Source organism: Artemia franciscana, chromosome 9 (genome assembly GCF_032884065.1).
Source record: "Artemia franciscana chromosome 9, ASM3288406v1, whole genome shotgun sequence".
Taxonomy (NCBI): domain Eukaryota; kingdom Metazoa; phylum Arthropoda; class Branchiopoda; order Anostraca; family Artemiidae; genus Artemia; species Artemia franciscana.
Genome location: NC_088871.1, coordinates 41,954,356 through 41,973,273, shown reverse-complemented (window position 1 = coordinate 41,973,273; position 18,918 = coordinate 41,954,356). Strand labels below are relative to the sequence as shown.

At 35.0% G+C, this 18,918-nt stretch overlaps 1 protein-coding gene across 6 annotated transcripts in view; it reads right to left on the bottom strand.

The window, feature by feature from the left end:
• The window catches only part of LOC136031433 (uncharacterized), a 509,032-nt gene that overhangs the window by 463,814 nt on the left and 26,300 nt on the right, over positions 1–18,918 (bottom strand). For 3 of the 6 annotated variants that reach the window (XM_065711006.1, XM_065711009.1, XM_065711010.1), the window contains exons 1-4: positions 7,904–8,051; positions 2,919–3,126; positions 1,217–1,475; positions 259–450 (exon numbers count right to left, since the gene is read on the bottom strand). In XM_065711006.1, the coding sequence (XP_065567078.1) occupies positions 259–450; positions 1,217–1,475; positions 2,919–3,071 (604 nt within the window). In that variant the 5' untranslated portion in view covers positions 3,072–3,126; positions 7,904–8,051. Of the gene's footprint in view, positions 1–258; positions 451–1,216; positions 1,476–2,918; positions 3,127–5,358; positions 7,835–7,903; positions 8,053–18,918 lie in introns of those variants that run through there. The other 3 variants (XM_065711011.1, XM_065711008.1, XM_065711007.1) reach the window with 3 other exon arrangements.

Genomic DNA, 18,918 nt, shown 5'->3' with positions numbered 1-18,918 from the left:
GATTTATGAAGTGATCAAGTTTTCTTGCGTTTATCTAAAAGCGTGGTTTTGCTATTTATAGTTCCGTATTACCCTTTGTCCACGATATTTCTTCTCCCAAAGAATTACGGAATGTTCTAAGTCCAATGGAAATAGAATATGAATAAGTTTCGAAATTTGCGAGATAATTTGTATCCCAAAAATTTAATTTTTTCATAAAATCCAGATTTTAAATCCACTGATATACACTAGTATATGTATTTGAGAAACAAAACTTGCCAACTTTAACTTCTTCATCTGACTTCTCTTGAAGTGTACCACACTGGGTTTCCATGGTTGAGCCAAAAACAGTGACTTCTGTGGGTATGTTTCCCCGATAGCCAAAACGATCATTACGAGCACCAACTATACCTTGACCTCTTCCACCTCTAACTCTGTCTGACCCATTTGAAGATACAAATCTTCCGCGACCTTTAAATATTAACACAAATTAGTCATCAACATCAGCAGAATAGTGAAAATTCAACAAAAAACACCCAGTATTTTCTTGATTAAGAATTTATATTTAATAACAGTACTTGAATTGTTCTTGCTAATATTAAAAAAAATTCAACTACAAGTAAGGAGCAACATCAAGGCATCTTTCCTCCATTGTGTAAAATTTTATCTAGAACATTCTTCCCAGAAACTTGCCTCGTGTGAAAAATTTTCCCAGCGCAAAATTACCCGGCCTAAAATCTTCGCCCCTCCCCCAAAAAGTATGAATAATTCCCAAAAACAATTACTATACGATGTGAACCAGAGGTAAACCGCGTAACATACAACCAAATTCATAATGGCTTTGTTTTTTCCTCCCAAGGGCAAGGTTACTGGACCTTTCAACTATTTTGAACATAATACCTCTCTCCAAACTCCTAACTAATTTCTTTGGGAAGAAAGGGTGGGTTGAAATGAAAATGAGAAATGGAAGCAGAAAAAAGTTTCACAAAAGAGACAGAGTAAAACAAAAAATTAACAGGTTTAAAAACAAGCAAGATATTAAATACAAAAAGGGGAAGTGACAAAATAAATAAAAATTACTAAGACACGCCAAAAGGATGATACGACTGCGTAAATTTATTCTTAATAAATTTACCACAATTAATGGAATAACTATTGGATAAGGTCAACAAGGCTATTTCTGAACTGATTTCCCACCTCTTCTTAAACAAAAATGTGCAATATCATCATTACGCACCTCTCCCTCTAAATATGAGTGGTCCTCCACTTTTACTTTGAGACCTCCTGTTCTCAGCATCCCATGCATTAGTTCCATTCCATTTATCACCAGGCACATCATCTTCGACCGTTTTTTTGATCAAATATTGCTTGACCGAGAATTGGTCATTTGCTCGAAAATGCTTCAATTGCTTTTCAATTTCTTTTTCACCATCATAGTCTGCGTCATGCAGATCTGATAAACAAGCGTCTGCTGATTTATTACTGGGATCAGCAAGCTGAAAAGGCCAGATGTTAACATAATTACATAGTTAAACATAGTTACATACAAGTAAGATATCTGGCATCGAGTGTGAAACTATAAAAGTGGACTTGAAACAAAAATAAAAAAAAAATTTATGGATGTTATCTCCCACCTCATCTTTGAAAAAGAGGAATGCCTCTGCCAAGACTTAACTATGAATAACAATGATGGCTTAGTGTAATGGTAGTGGATAGTAGATATTGTTCAATCCCAAGAATTTGATAGATGTTTATCAATTTCTTTCTTCAAATTAAGCAGAAAAAGAATTAAAAGGGTTTGCGTTAGTCAAAATCATTCCTAAGCTGATAAAAAATCAAGACCTGATTTAAAAGTGTTGTTTTTCAGCTGTATAGTTTCCCCAGTCTTCTAACAAGGTTTCATTTCAAATACTTTTGGCTACAGCTACAGCAAGTCCAGGGGCAGTTAGAGAAACTTTCTTTAGTCAAATTAACTATTATTACATTCATTTCAACTGGACATTTGAAACAATCCAGTTTTTCTTAGATTGTTCGGATAAATTGGTTAAACGCCTTGGGTCTCCTTCAGTTTTCAAATTACTTTAGGGAGTCCAATGTTTTGTGTCCAAAAACATTTGGACACAAAATTTAATTTCCTGTGCTCTAGAGCCTAAATAAATCCTTGATACAAAAAAATGACTGCTCACTGTTAACAACTAATTAATTTGACAATTATTCCCTTGTAAAACTTTGGTCGTGTCGTCGCAACTTTCAGATGGTCCCTCCGGGTTTTGATCAATACCAGCATAGCAATAACTCATTTAAGGTCTTGTACGAATACCTTTTGACAGAAAAATACAAAAAAAAACCTCACAAAGGAAAAAAACCTTATTTTTTTTGTAAAATTCGGTTGTATTCTAGTTAAATTGTGTTTTGCAAGTAGGTTTAAGTTGCGTGACTAAACTGTTCTTAAGTGTTTTCCTTTCATTTTGTTTCTTCCTTTTTAGTTCTGTGTTGTTGTTTTTTATACTGTTGTAAAAATTATAACAAAATTGTAATTGGTATTATAAATATAAATCAAAACCAAGGCTAACTTTGTTGAAACTGATATTCCAAATAGTATTTTTTCAGTAAAACATAAACAATATTCAATGTGTTTAATAATAACGTTGCAATTAGACAGGCAAAAAGATGATTGCGTCATTTGTCATTACTTTTAACCTCGAAATTATGATTTCATACCAATTTCAGTTTTCTAGGCCTCTTTTAAGCGGATCTTCAATTTAAAGATAAAGAAAATCTCCGAGGACGAAAGTTTGGAGCATTATCTAAACAGTATTGTCAACTTTTTAGAACTTTTAGAAATAGGGAAATGGGCTATTAGATTGAGTTCAACCACCTAAGAAAAAAGAACATGTGGGCATATTTCCACAAAATAATCAATTTTAGCAATTAATTACCTGTATTTTGCTAGCTCCTGGTTTTTGTGCGCCCTTCGTTTTCTCAGATAGAGTAGATTCTGTTGATTTTAAGGTTGTTTCTAGTTGTTCGTGATACGGCTTACTGTCTACTGGTTTTGTTTTATTTCGATGGCGTCTCCTTCCTCTTGTCATAGTGGTAATTATACTAAGCCAAAATCTTGTCCATATGCATACAGCATTTACTAACCTAAAAATCAAAATAGTCTTTTTGAATCACACTCGGGAAATCTAATTCAATACTAGTCAAAACAATACTCATGGAAGATTTTTGCATTTTAATCTGCAGGAAAGGAAAATTATATTTTAGTATTATGCTATAAATTGCTATTCAGAACTAAATTGCACAACCAGGTGACCATTGAAGATGGATCCCAGAAAAGTTAAATCAGCCTACTTTTTATAATTTGTTTGATTACGACTGAACATGATTCATTATATTTAATTATATAATCCATACAACACTGATTGTGCTCACTAATTTCAAATAAATGCCGGTCAACAGCGATCAAAGCACTGAATTAGACATATTCTTTAATTGTGACTATAATACGTGTAATGGATATTATGGTTGCTTTATATATTCAATAAATAATCTGGGTAAATTAAAATGCAAAGGAAAGCTGAAATTTTTTAGGAAGGAATATAATCAATAGAAGATACAAGAAATATAAACGTTTCTGGTCTATACAAAACTAGACTTAAACTCTATAGCTCATTCTATAGAAGGGAAGTATTTTCATTAAGATTCACACGCTTCCCAAAATAATATAGAAAGTCATTTTAAGACACCTAGAATTACAAAAATTACTTTTATAAGGTTTTGAAAAAAAAACTATTCGAAGGATCATAGGCAGTGCGGTAGTGCTACCTCAGTTAAGTGCGAAGTGGGCTCAGTATTTATTATTAATATTTTTTTTTAATCTAACCGTTTTCTTATGGACACAAATGTCAAAGAAATTTCGAAAGGACTAAGGCAATTTCAGATTGAAAATTTGAGTTCTTATCGAGTGAAGGATACTGGAATTTTAAGTTCCTGTAAACATTCTTATATAAATCGTTTTCTTAGGCCATAAAATCCCTGGATGCCAATTTTACCGAATTTTTTTTTACCTGTTTTCGAGAAAAAAATACATAAATACGTAACAATAATGGTTCGTTTCAGGAGATAGTATATAATACCAGGAGCTTGGTGGCTGTGCCACCGAGAACTAGCACGGTTAAGTGGCAGGTTTGTAAATATTGATACTCGTTGTCACTTGTTTTCTAGCTGCACCCTATTCTTTATGTCATGGCTTTACCATAAGTTCCTTACAACCACCCTGGTAAAAATTCAAGTTCATCCTTAAGGTTGTGACTGATTTAGATCATTTCTCTGGCACGGGGATGGTTGCCAAAAACATTTCTTCTTGTTGTAACTCTTGTTATCGTATGTCCTGTAACCCCATATTTTTTGTTTGTTCTTCACTTTTGTTTTTGAAACGTTTTAACTCTGGCTGCGATTTATCTTTGGACCTGATATTCCTTTTGTTCTTCTTTTTTTAATTCTTTTTTCTTAATTTTGTTTATCATTGTTTTAGATATTTTTTTGATAACTTTCACCTTAGCTGTTCGGATTGCTCTTGTCAAAGTTTGCCATTTGACCACTGGGCATTGTGAAACTGCTTAAAAAGGCTTTTGTAAATAAAATAATTACACTCGGTATTTTTTTCTTACCTATGTTCCTTTTGTGAAACTTGTCACTTTCATTTTTGACACGTTCAGACTAACACTGTCAATTGTAACTCTCGCAGCAGCGCGTACTTTCAATCGTTAAATTGTCATTGTACCAAGAATTATAACCATAAGTTTCTTTCTTCTTCATTTTCTTTTACCATTGCTTCAGATATTTTTCAATACCCATTAAGTTAGCTGCTTGGATTGGTTTTGTCAGATTAGATGGTCTAGTTTTTTTTTGTTTTTTTGTCTTCTAAGCATTATGGAACTACTTGAAACACGTTTTGTAAAAAGACTTCATTACACTTGGTATTTTATGTTTAGCTATGTTCCTTTTTTGATGTAGCATGCGTCATCGATACTAAAAGCGATACGATCACTGCGTGGGAGGGGGTATACGATTTATTTTCTTGAAATGTGTTCCATATACATAACGTCACTGTGATTTTTTTTTTCAGAATGAAGGCTTTTAACGAATTTTCTCAGACTCTTAACCTATATAAATCTTTTTTTTTTAGTCAGAAAATCCTGGATTGCATATTTTTCCACAAATAAAAAAAAAGATATACTGCTCTTTGAGTAACATTAGCCTACACACATGAATTTAAAATTATTGCTCGTTTAAACAGAAAAAACATACATGGCAGGTAGGCAGTTTACAATGATAATTATGTAATACAGTGATAAATTAGTGGTAATTACTTACTTACAGACTCAGCCAAGATATCTACATCATCGGTGTAATCAAGGTCTGTTACTGATGGTGCGGGACTGATTGCCACAGCTATATATTTGTCAATGGTCTTCAGGATCTGGTCGATGACAAAGTTAAATAAAATGGCGATAGGGCACAACCCTGTCGCACTCCTTTGTCATTTGATAGTCCATTAGATATTTATCCGTCTGCTCTTAAAAATGCCCTCGTTCCCTCGTACTAAGCCTTAATTAAACGGACAATTTTTTCCGGTACTCTATCATCCCTCATCATATCTCAGATAGAGTTACTCTTCAAAGAGTCAAATGCCGTTACAATGTCGACAAAACTTGTATTGTTTCCTGCTGTTTTATAAGGCGGTGTTCCAGGATCTGTCTCAGGCTAAAATCGTGATCACAGCATCCCATACCAGGTCTGAATCCTGCTTGCTTCGGCCTCGTCTAACCATTCCTCATATTTCGGAGCCTATTTAATACTATTATTGTAAAAACTTTTGCAGGAATTGGTATCAGGGAAATTCCTCTATAATTTGTAGAATCGGTTCGATCCCCTTTCTTAAATAAAGGAATTATTGCAGAGATCCTCCAATCTTCAGAAATGTATTCATAAATATAGACATTTGTAAGTAAGCTGTAGAGCTTATCGATAGCAATGTCTGGAAGGGCCTTGAGAAGTTCAGCCGGTAATTTGCCAAAGCCAGGGCTTTTATTATTTTTCAATAGTTTTATGGCATAGATAACTTCTTCTCTGCTTGGAGGGACGATATTGTAATCTTCATACACGGATGGTGACTCAGAACTGTTTTGGGATGGAGTGGGTTGGCTGTGGTCATTTTCTGGTGGGTGAAAGAGCTTCTGGGAGTGAGTACACTATGGTTCGATACCATCTTCTTTGCTCGTGAGGAGCTTGCTGTCCTTACTAAGTAGCGTGGGGTAGATCTTTGCTTTTTTTTTCCCCGGTTGATTCACCTAGGAGCTAGTAGAGTTTCCGTGAATCATTGTGTAAAACAGCTTTTGCCATTTCACAGGCTACAATAGACTAATATGATTGTTTATCTGCCTTAGCAGATTTGTGACAATCTTTGCAGAGTGCTTCAAAAGGAGTAGAGTGTCTATTGTTCATTTGTTTCTTCCTTAGAGAGAATTCTATTGTCTTCTGTGAAATCCACCTATTGGGTTTTTTGTCCCTTCATCCGAGAATTTCTGTAGCTGCCTCTTTCACTTGATAACATTAATGATATACCTGTCAGATAAGTAGCTCGCAATGATAAACATCTAAGACAATGGTATATAGTGGTAATATACCAGTGATGATAATATACCTTGCAGGTAGGCGACTGGTAATGATAATTATGTATTACAAAGGTAGTGTGGTGATAATATACCAATAATGATAATATACGCGGCAGGTACGCGGCAATAATAATTACCAGCAATCTTTGGTAATAAAACAGTATACCTAAATAACAAGAGTCCCCTTCTTCGAAACCCTTTTATAGGGAGCGGAAGGAAAGCAACCAAACATCTTCACGTCAAAACATATACTGTCTGAAGGTTTTTATGTATTAATGCTTCTTATAACTATGTGTCTTCAACAACTTTGAAGCACCTCAAACTGTAGACCGTCAAAGCTGATTTTTTGGGCTTCAAATACTTGTTTTAGAACGATGCAACCTATTGCTAGAACTATCAACATGGTACTTTTTTGTATTTCAGTGCCCAAACCCCTTTACAGCAGACAATCGTTATGTATTGAGATGGAGCTTCATAAGTTCCAACTTAGTATGTGTATTTTAAGGAGTAAGGAGTAAGGAGGAAGTAAGGTGATTTTAAGTGGTAAGATGATCAGTTTTAACAAAGGACATATTGTTTCAATGTTTATAAAAGAAATATTATAAATTAAAACATAAACCACACAGGAGAACATTATAAAACAACATTATAAAGGTAAAGTGGGTTATTACAAAGGGAACATTAAAATTTTTCAAAAGAAAAGGGTTTCCAAGGTGGGACAAAAGAATTTATTGTTACCTTGTATACTACCAACTAGCTACGACTAATTAAGTATAAACTCTTGTACGCTATTAAAGTAATTTCTCATGCGAACCTTATTAATGAACATTATTAGAACATGATGTTCAGATGGTGACTTGTGACAAGTGCGTCTCTTTGAGTCAATTCTGCAATTGGTTGAATTGCCTATTTATATTTAAAGTCCAGTATCTCAAAACACAAAATATAAGCAAGTCAGATCATTACACGGCATTGAACATCTCGAAATATTTCTCAATTTAAGAATTTACGCGTAATCATGCATAGTCTAGAGGCACGGATTAGTATTGTCTCTCTCCCACAGAAGAGAACTTCTAAAAATAGAGATTATAGCTGAAGTAGGATGCCCCCAAGAAGAAGACTCGATCATCTTGAGTAATTAATAATAATGAAGACTAATAGAAAAAAAATTTATCGCTAGAACTACGAACAAACTAAAAGAACATATTACTGCACCAATAATAAAAATAGTTAAGACGAATCACCTTGAAGCATAGGCTATATATATATTAATTAATTCCTGCTTCCTGATATACCATAGCTCGCTAAACTAAAATTTCTAAATGCATTAATCATTCTTAACAAAGTCAAGCCTTATCAAGGTCTGACAAAGAATAAACAAACAAGACAAAAACAGTTTTATCTATAGTAGAAAATAGAAATGACTTTATTCAGAATGGCTACAATTATCAATCCTGTCACAATGTGTTTAATACTTTTTTAGATATTGCACTTAAATATATATATATATATATATATATATATATATATATATATATATATATATATATATATATATATATATATATATATATATATATATATATATATATATATATATATATATATATATATATATATATATATATATATATATATATATATATATATATAATATATATATATATATATATATATATATATATATATATATATATATATATATATATAAATATATATATATGTATATGTATATATATATATATTAAATATGAAAAAACAAGTTTTTTAACTGAAAGTAAGGAGCGACATTAAAACTTAAAACGAACAGAAATTACTTCGTATATGAAAGGGGCAGCTCCCTCTTCAACGCCCCGCTCTATAAGCTAAATTTTCTTATTTAAAAAAAAGCAGAACTGTGAGAAAGAGTCGAACTTTAGCGTAAAGAGCGAGTCGTGGAAGAGGGAGTAGCCCCTTTTATATACGAAGTAATTTCTGGTCGTTTTAAGTTTTAACTTCGCTCCTTACTTTCAGTTACAAAAACTTGTTTTTTTATCTAATTTCTGAATGTTTTTTAGTTAATCCATGGTTTGATTTCGGCTCTCCGCAGATGAATAATTAAAACGAAATTTGCATATTTATTTATTTGGCTAAATGGTTTTCGCATAGTTTTGATCGAACGACTTTGATAAAAAAAGGAGGGGGGAGGAGGGCCAGTTGCCGTCCAATTTTTTGGGTACTTAAAAAGGTAACTAGAACTTTTAGTGTTTTACGAACGTTTTCATTAGTAAAAGATATACGTAATTTACGAACTAGCTTACGTAACAAACTTCTATATTCGTATATTTTTATTACGTATATGAGAGGGTTCGCCCACTCGTCAGAACCTCGCACTTTACACTAAAGCTTAAATTTTGTCCTAATTCCTTAAGAATGACCCCTGAATCACAAAGGCCGTAGAATAAATAGTTGAAATTACTAAAAATACTTTATCGTAAAGAGTGAGGTATTAGGAGGAGGTGAACCCCTTATATGCGTAATATTTTCTGTTCGTTTTAAGTTTTAATGCTGCTCCTTACTTTCAGTTGAAAAAACTTTTTCATATTTATTGTTTCATTGTTTTTTTAAATAATGCTAGAAAATGCTGCGCCCCCTTCATGGAAATCTTCTTCCCCATGACAAATTCCTCTATGGAAAGTCTCCCCAACAGAACCCCCTCCTCTCAACCAAAAAATCCCCCTGAAAACATATGTACACTTCCCAATAACCATTACTATATGCAAACACTGGTCAAAGTTTGTAACTTGCAGCCACTCCCACGGGGACTGTGGGGGAGTAAGTCGTGCCCAAAGACGTAGTTATATGGTTTTTCAACTATGCTGAATAAAATGGCTATCTAAAAATTTTGACCCGACGACTTTGGCAAAAATGAGCGTGGGAGGGGGCCTAGGTGCCCTCCAATTTTTTTGGTCACTTAAAAAGGGCACTAGAACTTTTCATTTCCATTCGAATGAGCCCTCTTGTAAAATTCTAGGACAACTGGGTCGATACGATCACCCCTGGGGTTCTTTGTCATACCTTGATAAGGCTTGACTTTGTTAAGAATGATTCATGCATTTAGGAATTTTAGTTTAGCGAGCTATGATATATCAGGAAGCAGGAATTAATTAATATATACAGCCTATGCTTCAAGGTGATTCCTGTTTACAGTTCTCAAATGCTCAAAGCACGTCGGGCCGGGCAAATTAACCAAAAGCAGGCGGAGATAGAAGCATTCATCTTGATTGGGGTGAATGGTGTAGATTCTTCCTATCAAGGTTTTTTGAAGATGTTAGGTTGACCGTCAACTGACTCCCCCCGTTTTCGACCTTCAAATGATTTCTTATTAGCATTCCACGTCTAATACGTAGGCACTTCAGAATACAGCAGTTTTTTTTTTGCAAAAGAATCATTTCGGCATAACACGAAGAAAGCCGTTAACGTTGTATCCGGTGGATTCAGGGCTCTTTGTTGCACGTTGGATTCTGAAAAATAAACACGTTGACCATTTTGTGAATGTACCACAAAGCGAACAACAGCTGAACTTCGTTCATGTATTGAAATGAAGGAATTCGCCACACAGCTTCATTATTGCATATTTATCTCCCAGCCTGATATTGTACGACTTCATCGATATCACTGATTTCGGAGTGCAAGCCAAAAATTGTCATGTCGCTTCCTTTGTTGACATATTTCCATTTGTATTTGATTGCCTTTACGGACATACAATATTCCACGTTTATGTGAGGATTGTATTTTTTCAATAATAAAGGTGAATATTGAACGACCCACTGGTTATCTACTTTGATGTAACGGTTACGCGACTTTATGATTGCTGATTTTTCGCCATCTTTGGTAGACCTTCTTCTATATAAAGAGTATTCATCATTGCCGGTAACTGTGTTAGGTACTAAAAGTCGAAGATAGCGCTTTGTGCACCTTCCTTTGTCCATGTATGGTGAATTTTCAGTCTGTTTACCGCAAGGTCCATGTATCATATTTTTTTACCACAATGTCATGTAAGCCCCTAGCGACATCTACATCAGGTATTTCAGCGGAAATGACCTCGTCAATTTCATTAGAAGACATTTTATCAAATAACCATATTAGTATATGTGCATGTGGCAATCCTTGCTTTTGCTATTCCACTGAGTACAACCAGTATCGCACTGGCCCAAACGCTTAAAATTTTACTATGAAATTTATCAGTGATTTCAACTTTTGCCGGATGACACGAGCCGTAATGTCATGTCTATGAACCGGTGATTGTCCAGGAAGTAAAAGTTGCTGTATCCCGTTCCAAGATGGATAAAATATAAATATAATAAATAAATCTGGACAACCATAGAGACGAACATACGCAATGGCATCTTGAGCATACTCATGCACATGACGCAGACTGCCAGCATATGACGGAGGTAAAATCGTTTCTCTTCCAATGTTAGTGGTATTACCGTCATTTACAACTGCATCCAGCAAATGAATGTATTGTTCAGAGTGGAGCTTGTTCTGATTCAGACGGATGAATAGCAAACGTTCTGATTCAATCTTTGCATACATATCAATGATGTATTGGTGAAACAATTGACGGCATTTTAAAATATAATTCTCTTCATCCTGACGAATCATTATTCTGTAGCCATAACAGTTCAATGCACTGCATTTCTTATCAATTTCTTTGTTAGTGGCTGGATTTATCAATTTAATATTAAAGTGATAGCCGTAGGCTACATCCCAAAAAAGGATAATTATTGTTATTGTGCAATAGATGTTGCAACTGGAAAACGATAGTCCTTTCAACGCCGGGAGAAATTCTGCAACGTGCATTCAATTCAGCATTGCTATCACTGATGAAGTACAGTTGCAAAAATTTATGAAGCTCACGTGAGACTGGTAGAAGAGAGCCTTCTCTATAATAAATTTGCCCTTTTACTTTGAAAGTAGGCATAAAATGACCTTGATCTTGAATTTGGGCTAATAAAAGGTCCTTTACATATAATTTGTACAAACTTTTTCATTCTACTTTATATCTTTTCCAGTAGCTATATCCTTATTTAGCACATTCTCAACATTGTCTCCCCATCTCTGTCCAACTCTTTCCTTATCACTAATTGTGCCCTTCTTCATATCTTTGACTCGGATAGATCCAATTTGACCACTCCATCTCTATTTATTAGCATACCAGTACAAAATTTTACTATAATGCCGTCTATTTGCATCTTCAAATCCCTCATCAATGTTATCCATGGTCTCCATTTCACATCTCCTTTTTACGTTTTAATACTTTCTCCGCTATCTTTACATTCTTCTTATTTTCATATGATTTATCTGTCAGATAGTTCTTGTACAAGACCTCTTTCCTCTCTATTAAACATAAAGCGTTTCTACTGATATTTATAGCTGCGTTCCTGACTTTTTTTCCCTGAGACACCGTTAGCAAATTCATAAATTATTTTCCTAGATTATTCAGTCCATCCTACATTTTTGATTTGTAACCTCTGCAGTTTATGATTCAACTCTTCCAGGAGATTTTTTTTTCATAGCCCGGCTCTGGAGTCTATCAACGCCATAGCTTCCTGGAAGGTAGTTACTTTTCCAAAATTTCAGCTTTAAATTAGTCCTAGACGCTAGTAAATGGTGATCTCTACTTTTAACAGCAATAACAGCACTCCTATACTAGTATCTAATATTGATCCTGCCAGTCTTCAGTTTCCAGTACCATAATCAATTAGATTAGCTGTCTTACCATCATGTAAATACCACGTTAACTTAGAGGCAATTTTATGACCTGATTCTGTGTTGGCCGATTCTGTATATAGCTATATAGTTATATCGATAAAATTGCAACAGGCTAAATACATCTTTTGACTGATATCTATATAAATTTCAATTTTTTTTATTAAAAGTTATAAGATAAAAAGAATAATGCATAAGAATACTATTCTATTTCCTTCTTTCGACTATCAATTGTTACCTCCGAAAATTGTCAGCAAATAATGTTTCATTTTCTTCGGGTTTAAATGGCATTTTTGTTCAAGAAAGCTCATTCGTAATTATGACTCGATTCTATTTAAAATTAATTTTGCGACCACTTTGAACATTGAATAGATTTGTACAACAACCTTGCCTCTCCTTTAAAAAAATAGGAGTTGGTTTTAGGTGCCTAATGGACACTTACTGCAATGGGAAGTCTTTGGATCTGGTTCCTAAGACGAAATCTCTACCAGGTTACTTTTAACATTTCTAATACTCTACAATTTCTAGAATAAGACAAAATGTGCTCTTCTTTTTTACGTAGTTCTTCTCGACGATTTATTTTACCAGAACGATCATCTACAGCAGCCCAGAGGTATCCTATATATCAATCAATTCTATTATGGAGCTCCATCCCTTCGGATGTCCCTTTATTTCTTTCTGCAAAGACAGTTTTTCGTCGGGTCTTTCTAGTTTAGTAATTCCTCTCTCTATCTCCTCTGTTTTTTGTTTTTCCTCTTTTCTCTTTTCCTATTATTTCAACTTTTTGGAATTCTGTCCTGACTGATATTTCCCTCTCTTATTCTTTCTAAAATTGTTTTCAGGAATCTTCTTAATTTTTAATGTCCTTGTTTATTTGTCTTATTTTTTCTGATGTTCTAATGTCAACTTTGTCTTTCCTGTTTCTCTAATGTCTTGGTTTCTACTTTTTTCTATCTTTATAATTACTATCAGTTTTTTTTACTGTATATTAGCGTTTATTTTTCCACATCTTCATTTAGGGTATAATTTATGGTTCTTTTAGTACTTTATTATTGTGTTGTATGTCTCATAACAAGCAAAGCTTCTTGGGCCGAATATTTTATTGATGTATCATAAGCCTCTTGAAATTCCCACCTCCAAAACCCATACAGGCACACTTGCTTAAGATACAGCAAACTGGCATATCTGACAAAAATGCATTAGTTATCAGGAATAAGGAATCTTCAAACCATATTATACAATCATATATATGATTACTGTCAATTCTAGCACTGTTCCTAGCATTAAAATACAGTAAAAAAAAAGAAACCGTGGAATTTCATATACATTAAATCAGTAAAAGAAAAATTGGTTGCATGGGATTAAAAGACAAAATTTCTACAAACACGAAACTGACTTCAGAGGAGAAAAGTGGAAAAATGTCCTTCTTTTTAAAATTTTAAAAGCTCCGATTTACAAGAAGTTCTATGAAAGGGAAGAGAGGAAATAAAGAATTTTAGAAAATTGAAAAATTAAAATGTGTTAGGAGTCAAATAAGGTAGTTTGAATGAGAATTGAACAAACTGACAGGAATGGTTATGCTTGAGAAAGTGAAATATAAATTGAAGTTTTCCGAATATTGTCAGATAGCACATTTTGATTAAGCCCTGCAAAAACAATGCACGTAAAAACTATTTGCCCCAACCCCACACATAGTACCTAAGGTTAAAGTTCAAACAGAATAGTGTACAACAATAAGTAAGATGATAAACAACATCACCATAGGAACTGAATTAGATAGCTAACATTTGATGTAAACAACATCTGATTAAAAGTGATATTTACTCGTCTTTTGAGGATATCCGTAAAAAAAAAACGAACCTATAAAAACAAGAGTTAAGAGCTCATGGCACTTGTGACGAGGTCGAAAGAGCCAAGAGCCAAGAGCTCATATGGTGTGAGCTCTAGCATATTCTAAGAATCAATAGATTGCTTTAAAAGGAAAATCAGAGGGTTAATGCCGGTTGGGACTTAGAATAAAAACTCTGAGTCACGAAGTCCTTCTAAATATCAAAATTCATTAAGATCCGATCAACCATTCGTAGGTTAAAAATACATCAATTTTTCTAATTTATCCTCTCCCTTCAGCCCCCCAGATGGTCGAATCGGGGAAAACAACTTTATTAAGTCAATTTGTGCAGCTCCCTGACACGCCTACCAATTTTCATCTTCCTAGCACGTCCAGAAGCACCAAACTCGCTAAAGCACTGAACCCCACCACCTAACTCCACCAAAGAGACCGGATACAGTCCGGTTACGTCAATCACATATCTACAACATTTATAAGCGTTTTCCAAGATTTCCGGTTTCCCCCTCCAACTCCTCCAATGTCAAAAGTTCTGGTCGGGATTTGAAATAAGAGCTCTGAGACACGAGTTCCTTCTAAATATCAAATTTCATTAAGATCCGGTCACCCGTTCTTAAGTTAAAAAAACCTCAATTTTTCTGATTTTTCCAAATTAACAACCACCAGCTCCCTCAAAGAGAACGGATCCGTACCAATTATTTCAATCTCGTATCTATACCTTGATCTTATTCTTCCCATCAAGTTTCAGGGTTTTCCAAGATTTCCGGTTTCCAAGATTTCTGTTTCCCCTTCCAACCCTCTTTGTCCCCGGATCCAATTCGAATTGAAAATAGAGCATCCGAGACATAAGATTCTTCTATATATCAAGTTTCATTAAGATCCGATCATTCATTCGTAAGATACCTCAATTATCACGTTTTCCAAAACTTTTGGTTTTCCCCTCAATCTCCCTTCAATGTCACCGGATCTGGTCGAGATTTAAAAAGCCAATTTTAAAACACAAGATCCTTCTAGATATCAAATGTTATTAAAATCTGATCACCCGTTCGTAAGCTACAAATACCTCATTTTTTCTAATTTTTCCGAATTACCCCCCCCCCCCAAATCCACCAAAGAGAGCAGATCCGGTCTGGTTATGTTAGTCACCTATCTTGGACTTGTGATTATTCTTTCCACCAAGTTCCATCCTGATCTCTCCGCTTTAAGCGTTTTCCGACCCCCCCCCCCCCCTAATGACACTGGATCTGGTAAGGATTTAAAAATAAGAGATCTGAGTTTAGAGGTCCTTTTAAATATGAAATTTCATTTAAGATACGATCACTTTTGTAAGTCAAAAATACCTCATTTGTTCTATTTTTTTTAGAGTTAACCCCCTCCCCAAATCCCCCAAAGAGAGCAGATCCATTCCGGTTATTTCAATCCCGTGTCTAGGGACTTGTTCTTATTTTTCTCACCAAGTTTCATCCCGATCCCTCCATTCTAAGCGTTTTCCAAGATTTTAGGTCCCCCCCCCCCAACTTCCCCTTCACCGGATCCAGTCAAGATTTAAAATAAGAGCTCTGAGACACGATACCCTTCTAAACATCAAATTTCATTAAGATCCAATCACTCTTTCGTAAGTTAAAAAAACCTAATTTTTTTAATTTTTCAGGATTAACCCTCCTCCCCCAACTCTCCCAAAGAGTGCGGATCCGTTCCGGTTATTTCAATCACGTATCTAGGACTTATGATTATTCTTACCACCAAGTATCATCCCGATCCCTCCACTCCAAGTGTTTTCCAAGATTTTAGGTCCCCCCCCAACTCCCCCCGATGTCACCGAATCTGGTCAGAATGTGAAAGAAGATCTCTGAGACAAGATATCCTTCCAAAAATCAAATTTCATTAAGATCCGATCACTCCTTCACAAGTTAAAAATACCTCATTTTTTCTAATTTTTCCGAATAAACCCCCCCCCCCAACTCCTTCAAAGAGAGCGAATCCGCTCCGGTTATTTCAATCATGTATCTAGGACTTGTGCTTATTTTTCCCACCAAGTTTCATCCCGATCCCTCCACTCTAGGCGTTTTCCGAGATTTAAGGTCCCCCCCCCTCAACTCCCCCAAATGTCACCGGATCCAGTCAGCATTTAAAATAAGAGCTCTGAGACACGATATTCTTCCAAACTTCAAATTTCATTACGATCCGATCACTCCTTCGTAAGTTAAAAATACCTCAGTTTTTCTAATTTTCAGAATTAACCCCTCCCCCAACTCCCCTAAACAGAACAGATCCGTTCCGGTTATGTCAATCACGTATCAAGAACTTCTGCTTATTTTACCACCAAGTTTCATCCCGATCCCTTCATTCTAAGCGTTTTCCAAGATTTTAGGTCCCCCCCCCCAACTCCCCCAATTTCAGCGGATCTGATTGGGATTCAAAATAAGAGCTCTAAGACACGATATCCTTTCCAAACATAAATTTTTTATTAAGATCCCATCACCCGTTCGTAAGTTAAAAACACTTCATTTTTTCTATTTTTTCCGAATTAATCGACCCCCCCCCCCCCCCCCAGATGGTCGAATCGCGAAAAAGATTATTTCTAATTTAATTCTGGTCCGATCCCTGATATACCTGCCAGATTTCATCGTCCTAGCTTACCTGGAAGTGCCTAAAGTAGCAAAACCGGGACAGATAGACCGACAGACCGACAGAATTTGCGATTGCTATAGGCCTATGTCACTTTGTCAATACCAAGTGCCATAAAAAAACACATATAGTATATCTTTATCCTTTTCCCGACAAGAGAGTGTGAAGTACTTTAAACACAATTTCCTTCGTCGCAGAAGCCATGTGTTTCTACTCTGTTCCAAGATAGAAACAAACTCCATATTCAACCGTTTGTAAACCTTATGTATCCTCGAATGACAGGATTCTGGCTACCAAAGCAAAATAGGATTTGGATGAGAAACCAGCTTAAAATACATATAAACATAACTTGGTAAAGCTAAATTTTGACATGTAAGTTTAAAACATCCTTTTTAAAATAAAAAAAGCAAAAGAAGAATCCTCTGATGATTTTACTGATTTTTACCTACAGCAATCGAGAAAAAAGCGTCAACGAGTTATTTCATAAAATTTAAACTAAACAAGCATCGAAATAATAATTGTTTTAGTAATATTAATGGCAGACAGGACGAAGAAAGTAATATGACTGAACACAAAATAAGGATATCATCCGAAATTAAAAAAATTGGCCCCGAAGATTTCCAATCCAAATAGTAAATTTAGACTAAAAAAACAGATATGCAACTCTCATTTAGAAAAACATAACAAAAAGACTCCTGGTCCTTTTTGTAATGCTTGAATTATTTTTGTTCTCGCGTTTTTTCACAAGCTTTTCTTATCACAGCGTTTAATCTATGCGCACCACGTATTGAGGTAATATCTGTTTTTCGTTTTCGATAATAATCATTTTCCCCCTTCCAAGAGCATCCTTCTCGACACGAAGTGAGTCGTATCATCTCGCCAGCTTTGTGCAGCCTATAGCATCCTGTGATCTTCCTACTAATATTTTACAAAGTATCAGAGCTTTCACACGTCTAGCATAGCCTAAAGCCGTTTTAGAGAACTCTGAAAAATAATGTCCATGGCCATTAGCTGTTCGCTTAATGCAAGAGCGTTGAAAATTATTCTTGAGGATTGACTCAATATTTCTTTCAATTGGAGTACCATGAAATGCAAGTATTGGCTTGGCTTCTTCTGCAAGAGCTCCGTATTTTGCAGCAAATTTTTTGAGGTTTCCAGGAACTGCGATTCTAATGCTGGATTTATCACATACGTTACTTTCACGACATCTCTATTTTTGCAAAAGCGTTGAAACTCTGCTTCGGCAAGGCGAAAGTGGTAGTCCAGTTCGTTTGATGTATCAAAGGATCTACTACGAAGAATTTCATATTTCTGAAATTTAGTTGATATCACACTTCCAGCGGGCACTCCGATTTCTGTAACTTTGTAGTTGATGACATATCTAAGATATGCTTGACGTGGGTCGTAGATGACAAATTCATCAAATAAAACTCCACCAGCACTTTTTTTTATCAGCAGGAGCAAACAATGAGTCATAACCTAAGCTTCTAATAGTATAATAATTCATTGTATATTGAGGAGTGGAAACCTTCATTTCTTTTCAAAGCAGAACGTCGCATAATATAAGTATGTTCGATCCTTTTGTATAGATTTGTTGGGCACTCTTGCTAGAATCACTGGCAAAGTAAATACCGCAGCCAAACCTTTGCTGTTGGCCATCATTGAAGTGTTGTCGGAGGTAGCCATTCTCAATAATATTCCTACAAGCTTTGGCATTTGTACCGTGAAATTTTCCGTGCGAATTTGAAGGTTCAAACAAATTGGCTTGACATAAGTGAAAAGCTTCAAGTAAATTCGCATTGAAGACCTCTTGAATTGATATAACCTATGGGTGCCACGTGTTAGTAGGTTGGATGTACTTAAAAACTTTATCTTTGACATCTAAGAAAGTGGAGGAGGAGGAATCCAAGTCTGAAATTTTAAAACTTCCCTTTTTCTTTCTGTACTCGAGCGCTTTCCTTTTTGCCAATTCGCTGTACGTTCGCAACTGATTGATTTTCTGCAGTTGATTTTCTAAAAAGTAAGAGAGTA